Raw genomic sequence first — 7,538 nt, forward strand, 5'->3', positions numbered from 1 at the left:
ACTACTTGTTTCTAGTCGGACGCATTTGCTCGGTGCACTTTCAGAAAGGAGCGCCTCGTTCTCACGTTTCGGTGAGTGTAGTGGTGCAGGTGAGTGAACACGCTTATTATAAAATAATATAAAATTCAAACATATTACAGTTTATGCTGCCCGATTGCTGTTGTCTGTGTAATTTGAAGAAAGTCTTATGATGTTGGAGTGTTTGACGTCCCCATTCTGCTTGTTTTGAATGTTAGCTTTAAATAAAGCGATGAATGAAGCTAGCTGTTTGCTAACACAACATTAGCCACGGAATGCTATTCTATTCCTGTTTTAACGCTGGCAATGTAGCCGCACATGTTTCGGTATGTTACATAACTAATGTGGTGGCAGTTAAAAGTTTTCTTGCTTTCACGTATGACATTAATATTTGGAAAGTGATCGAAACTTTGTATTACGCTAGCTAATGTATTGTAGCGCATGGGTTATAACTGTCACTATGACAACCAGCTGGACAGAACAGACCTCTCAGACGTTTTCTGATCTAGCAAACAACATAAATATCGTTTTATTGTGGTACATTATTTACTAAAAGGTGTGTCTCATTGCCAAATCAAGTTTTGGATCTGATCTTTACCGTTTTAGTATGATCAGGTTTACACATTAACTATTGTTTTTAATAATTTGACTTATTTTGAGTCATAATGTGAGATACAGACAAATAACTGGTCAGTAGAAGTTGCATTGCTTAATTATTCAGAAACGTAAAACAATCTACTTAATATTACAAGTTTTTCTTGTTGTGTTTCACCTGATGCAGATGGCGGCTACAAAGGTTCCAGAGGTTCGTGATATCACACGGATTGAAAGAATTGGTAGGTGTGGACGTCTTGAACCGTTAACTAATCAAAAAGCTAATTTATCATAAGGGTGTATGATGCTGCTAGTTGTGTGTGCTCTTTATTTTTCCTTCAAATCCACCTTTTTGCGTTCAGGGGCCCATTCTCACATTCGGGGCCTTGGCCTGGATGATGCTTTGGAGCCAAGACAGGTACTCTTGTCTCTGATTCATTTGCTGTGGACTTCCTGTTCATGCTCTCTAAAGAAACTCTGTTAAGTCTTTTAAAAGAAAAAAGCTGTTTGTAAAATGTGTTGTTTGGTTACTACTAATGCATATACTTTGCTAGAACTGGTTAAACTGAAAATACAGTAGATAGCCTGTGTAACCTCAACATCACATCACTTCAGACATTTTCTCTTATATTATCTACCAACACTTTAGAATATTGAGCAGTGTTGTTCTTTTAGGTTTAGTTAATTTTCCAGCATTAATGTGTGTGAGGTTTTGTCTGAAGGAGACTTGATCCTCTTCACCTGCAGGTTTCTCAGGGGATGGTTGGACAGCTGGCTTCCCGTCGGGCAGCAGGGGTCATCTTGGAGATGATCAAAGACGGCCACATTGCTGGCAGGGCGGTCCTGATCGCTGGCCAACCTGGCACGGGAAAGACTGCCATTGCAATGGGTGAGAGCCGAGTTGGAAGCTGTCCATGGATGTAAATGTTTCAAGTTGCATTTTGTTTTGAATCAAGAGTTCCTGCATCCTGTTCCTGATGAGCTTGTCTTATAGGCATCGCACAGTCTCTCGGCTCAGACACGCCCTTCACAGCTCTGGCTGGTAGCGAGATCTTCTCCCTGGAAATGAGCAAGACCGAGGCACTGAGCCAAGCTTTTAGAAAAGCCATTGGAGTGAGGATCAAGTGAGACAGCGGTCACAGATACAGCATTATTTAATTATTTTTGTATGAAATGATTTGCCTTTGACTGTTTTTTCCGTATTTACAGAGAGGAGACGGAGATTATTGAAGGAGAGGTTGTGGAAATCCAGATTGATAGACCGGCCACCGGAACGGTGGGATACTTTCTCTAATGTTAGCTAGTAGTCTCAGAATTTATTGTCTCCCACTTTCTGTTAGCTTAAATACATTGATGTTATTCTCTTTGAAGAGTCCTGTTTAATAAAAATTATATTTTCTTTCCGTCAGGGTGCAAAAGTAGGCAAGCTGACTCTAAAGACGACAGAGATGGAGACTATCTATGACCTGGGCAACAAGATGATTGACAGTCTCAGTAAGGAGAAGGTTCAAGCTGGGTAGGTTCTGTTCGCACAACAAGACTCTCTAGTCTCGTTTTTCTCTGCTGGAGCGACGTTAGAACAAATCTATTTACTCTGTTTTTACAGAGATGTTATTACAATTGATAAAGCCACTGGGAAAATCAGCAAGTTGGGTCGCTCCTTCACCAGAGCCCGAGACTACGACGCCATGGGCGCTCAGGTGTGATGCCACTGTATTCAGATTGAGGATGCAGGTTGACTGATTGCTGGATTATTTTCTTTGTTTTGTCTTTTGTAGACCCAGTTTGTCCAATGTCCGGAGGGAGAGCTGCAGAAGAGAAAGGAGGTGGTACATACGGTGTCCCTCCATGAGATCGATGTCATCAACAGCCGCACCCAGGGCTTCCTGGCTCTCTTCTCCGGAGACACCGGAGAGATCAAGTCCGAGGTCCGGGAGCAGATAAATGCCAAAGTGTGCGAGTGGAGGGAAGAAGGCAAGGCAGAGATTATTCCCGGAGTAAGTTTTAGTGTGTGCAGATTTTTGAAGTTTGGGGTTTCTACCTGCTTAAACTACATAACAAATCATTTTGTTTGTTGTTTTTTCCAGGTGTTGTTTATCGATGAGGTCCATATGCTGGACATGGAGTGCTTTTCCTTCCTGAACCGGGCCTTGGAGAGTGACCTTTCTCCTGTTCTCATCATGGCAACCAACAGAGGCATCACCCGGTAGTGTTTATGCACATCCAGTGGAAAAAAAACTCACAGCTGAAGCTTTAATTGCTATGGAAGCCCATTCCCTCCACTCTGATAAAAAATTATCTCATAAATATGACATAGCTATCTCATTATTAAAATTAAATAATAAAATTATAATTTTTTTTTCTTCTAACTTCCCTATCTTATTATGAGATGGTAAAGTTGTAATTATGAGATAGGGGTTGCATGACTTTATTTTTTTTAAAGTCGACAGTCAAGTAATGAAAATCGAGTCGACTTCGACTAGTCGTTGATGACGTCATATACCTGAAGCGGCGGGGGGGGGGGTCGGTAGGTTCGCTGGAGTTTTTGACAATTAAAATTGCGCCCACATTTTCTAAGTTAAAGACATTTCTTTTAACAACGGTAGTTTCTGCTTCAGCCCCCCCCCCCCTGCGCAGCGGCCGCAAACTCACTGATGTGCCTGCAGTCTCTCGGAGTTCCTGCTGCTCTAAACATTAAAATAATTATTTCATTTTCTGTTCCTCACTTCTGATTACCTTCAATGGTGTCTGTTTGTTGCAACCACCAGGTACAAAAACTAACTTGTTTTTATTTGACTATTTTTCTGTCCTGTCTGTTTATTATCTTCCTGCATCTCCTCTCAATCCTAAAGAAAAACTGCTACCTGGGTTCATATATATTCACCTTATGAGTTACCTTTGAACTGCAGTTCTAAAAGATCTACCGACCGCAAAAACAGCGGAGTGCTCGCCGGCCACGTCAGTTAGGTGTGTCACCGGAGGACAAAACAGGTGATGCGCCCCGCTCCGCAGCAGCGAAACGCATCAGGCACAAATAAAAGACAAAAAACATAAAAGGAAATGAGCCGACATGAACGATTGCGTGTTTAATTAGTTTTTGAGGTGGCGACACCTGATTTGATAATGTTACTGTGGCCGTGCTCAGGACGCAGATGTCTGGAGCGCATCAACAATCAGAGCTTTGCATGCACAAGCTGGTTAAGGTTAGGATGGGGGTGAGGGGAAGGTTAAATTGCAAGAGGGTAAACATCACAATTTGGTTAAATGTCCGTTTTACCGCCGGTGTCAGTACCGACGCTCTGGCACAGCGCGTTGCCTCCCGACGCGCAGGGGATCACCTGCTGTCTTTTCCGAGGACTGCATCTTGTCAGTCATTATCACTTGACAGCGACTAGTCGATGACAGGCATAAAAGTCACTACAGAGCCGTGAAGTCGACTATTCGACTAGTTCATACAACCCCTATTATGAGATAGTGGCGGGATTGAGCCTCCATAAACTACCTCCTTTTAATCTGGGCTCAGTTTTATAAAGCATGCTTGCAACCTTATTTATTATATCTCTTTGTGATTAAACTTATTTGACTCTTAAAAATGTCTCTCTAGTGTCAGTAAAGATTGTTTTCTTTACTGTGATCACTTGTTTTAATTTGACAAATAAAAATGCTGTATTTGTTTTTTCAAATCTGTGAAAAATGAAAGAAAGTACTTATAATTTTCTGTTGTATAACATTGAACATGATCTTCTTCATAGAATCCGTGGCACCAATTATCAGAGCCCTCATGGAATCCCCATCGACCTGCTGGACCGCCTGCTCATCATCGCCACCTCTCCTTACACTGAGAGAGAGCTGAAGCAGATTCTTAAGATCCGGTAGGAATCGGTATTCCCTGTCCACGAACCGTGTTCCTGTCTTCCCAAATCCAAATTAGGGAAGTAAACACTTTTGTGCTTTGTAAGGTGTGAGGAGGAGGATGTTGAGCTGAGTGAGGAGGCTCACATGGTCCTCACTCGCATCGGCATGGAGACGTCGCTGCGCTACGCCATCCAGCTGATCAGCACTGCAGGACTGGTGTGCCGTAAACGTAAGGTAAGCTCAGAGGAAGCGTCGGATCAGCATCAGATCTCAAATCGTGTGTGTGTGTGTGTGTGTGTCACGTGTCTTTTTGTTGCTGCTAAAGGGGACAGAAGTTCAAGTGGAGGACATTAAACGGGTTTACTCTCTGTTCCTGGATGAGGCCAGATCCTCCCAGTACATGAAGGAGTATCAGGATTCCTTCCTCTTTAATGAAACACGTGAGTTTTCCTCCTCTGGATGTATAGAAATATCACTTTCTGTCCAGGATTTTAACATCTGGAATGAAAGCGGTGAATAAGCTAAATCTGTTTCTTTTCATGTTTCAGAAACAGCATCCATGGATACCTCATAATCAAGAGGACTGCCTTGTATAATAACCGTCAGCCTTGTTTTTGTTTGTTCTTAGTACCCAGATTTAAAGTCAGTTCAGAGTTGGACAATAAATTAGATTTTAACTTCAATTTACAGCAAAGAAAGAAAAAAAATGCAGTAAATTCTTAATTATTTCTCTTTCCAAAAGAAAATTTAAAACTCAGTGCTGAAATTGGATTTAAAATGGATCAATCTGCATTATCCTAAGGCTTTTCCGTGTTGTCATGTGGTAGGAACATTCATTCCCTTGTAGTTTTGTTTTTTACTTCTCTTTATGTGATTTATTTCTTTAGATCTAAATAAACTGGCTTTTGTACTACAGATTTTTGTGTTTTTGTATTCAGACAGAGTCAGATTCTTAGTTTCTAGATTAGATTAGAATCGGGTTATCTTTGATATTAGAATTAGCTCATCTGGAAAAATTGTGACTAAAATAAACAAGGGAAGAAATAATTTATCACTTACTGAAAAAAACACTCCGCAGTTACTCCAAACTTCCCATTTCACACAATTTAAATAATTTCTCATTAAAAAAAGATAATCTTAAATTCAGCCAGCTGTGCAGTGTAAACGCTACAGTACTCATTCTTACCACAAGGGGGAGTGCTAAGATCAGTTTTAAAAAGAGACTTTAACCATCTTTGGTACGTTATTCTGTGTTTGGCTTCTAATTCCATTTTTGGTTCTTTTTTAAAACACAGGACAGGTTTCTCTTTACCTTGCTGACAGTTTGCCGACTGCAAAACATCTGGGGTTTGCAGAGTTCACAAATGAGTCAGAAACAGATGGCAGTATAGCATTTATGGACATGAAAATGACTAGGCAGGCCGACGGGACCCTAAACATAAACACATACAGGAAACCAACACACACAGACCAATATCTATTATGGACATCAGAACACCCCATCATACACAAAAGGTCAGTAATCAGAACATTATATCACCGAGCAAACATGGTAACAGAAGAAAGAGACCGTAAACAAGAGGACAAACACATACAACACGCTTTAAAGACCTGCGGATACCTGACATGGGCAATAAACAAAGGAAAACAACAAACAACAACAGAAAGAAAAGAACAACCAAAGCAAAGAACCAGAAGCCCAGAAAGACAAGAACCAAAACCAGTGATAACCCTACCATACATCAAAGGCATAACAGAATAAATAAGAGCAACAACGAAAAAACACAGCATAAACACACCAACAAAACCATACACAACAGTTAGAAACAGACTAGCACACCCAAAAGACAAGATACCAGCTGTATGTGGAGTCGTTTACAAAATCCCATGCAAACTCTGCAATAAAACATACATAGGAGAAACCGGACGCCAACTCAACACACGAACAATAGAACATAGAAAGGAGTGCGAGAGAGAAACAAGTCAAAGACACACAAGAGCAGCAAAACGAGGCAGAAAGCACAATAAAGAAGTCAGCCGTAACAGATCACTGCACAAGAGAAAACCAGGTAATGGACTGGGACAACACAAGGATCATAAACACCGAACAACAGAAATACAAAAGATGGATAAAAGAAGCTATAGAGATAAGGAGACGTGGATGTGGGACCATGAACAGAGACGATGGGGTTGACACATTGGATCGTGCATGGGACTGCATCATCGGAGAGGGGAGAGCGGGCAGCAGAGGGCGACAACGTCCTCTGCTGCCCGCAGATAAACGAAGTAGGAAGTGACGCCACCATCAGCGTCAGCTCTGAGGATGTTTTGCAGTCGCAAACGAAACTCAGCAGCAAGGTAAAGAGAAACCTTTCCTGTGTTTTAAAAAAAGAATCAAAAATGGGACTTTAACCAGTTTTAAGAGCAAACTAATGAGATATTTCTGTGTTTTTTAATCAAGCTGTTCTCCAACATCTTTTATATTTGCGCTTTAAATAAATTTCAACTTAAAGTGAATGAGACTCTTAAAGTAATTAGTGTCTATATTTATGTTGTTATCCAATTTTAATTTATAATTCAAGTTTCTTCTAAATGCAAATTTATTATAAGATAATTTTGTTTTCTAATCATTTTTTACATTTATTACATGTTGACAAAAATCTTGGAGCAGACGTATAAATGTGACCGAGGATCTTTTTAATGCATTTGATCTGAGGATTTTGTTTTTGAAATGTCTGTGTTAATTCAAATCATTGTTTACAGCTCTGCTCCGCGGGTGTTCTTGGACCGGCTCCTTCGATTTGTCAGCACGGCGTCCTCGGGCTGTGACGCTGTACAGAACGCCAACGTGTGGTTCCCTGATGTCAGAGATCTGAGGAAAGATCAGATGTTTGTTCTGCTCACATCCGCACTGCTGCATCTGTCAGATTTAGTTTAGCTAGGGAAAAACGGGTAAAGGGATACGTTTCTACACTGTCAGCCGTGTCAGGGGTCGAGCAGTTAAACGACCCTCTCCGTGTGATTGTCATTAGCTTAATGTGGACAAACAAATCAAGTACAATCGCTCAGGA

General features: G+C 41.0%; 1 protein-coding gene across 2 annotated transcripts; it reads left to right on the forward strand.

Moving 5' to 3' along the window:
- The first annotated feature begins 17 nt into the window (after positions 1–17).
- On the forward strand, positions 18–5,382 carry ruvbl2 (RuvB-like AAA ATPase 2). Of its 2 annotated transcripts, none has more exons than XM_015961751.3 (14): positions 18–89; positions 800–854; positions 975–1,030; positions 1,360–1,501; positions 1,607–1,736; positions 1,822–1,888; positions 2,022–2,128; positions 2,219–2,312; positions 2,391–2,609; positions 2,700–2,818; positions 4,365–4,484; positions 4,572–4,701; positions 4,793–4,907; positions 5,016–5,382. In XM_015961751.3, exons 2-14 carry the CDS (start codon positions 800–802, stop codon positions 5,039–5,041), a joined length of 1,380 nt encoding a protein of 459 aa, XP_015817237.3. In that variant the 5' UTR covers positions 18–89; the 3' UTR covers positions 5,042–5,382. The 2 variants fall into 2 exon arrangements, with proteins under 2 accessions (XP_015817237.3, XP_015817238.3); XM_015961752.3 differs by having other exon boundaries at positions 51–71.
- Positions 5,383–7,538: the final 2,156 nt, after the last annotated feature.

Source organism: Nothobranchius furzeri, chromosome 10, assembly GCF_043380555.1.
Source record: "Nothobranchius furzeri strain GRZ-AD chromosome 10, NfurGRZ-RIMD1, whole genome shotgun sequence".
Classification (NCBI taxonomy): Eukaryota; Metazoa; Chordata; class Actinopteri; order Cyprinodontiformes; family Nothobranchiidae; genus Nothobranchius; species Nothobranchius furzeri.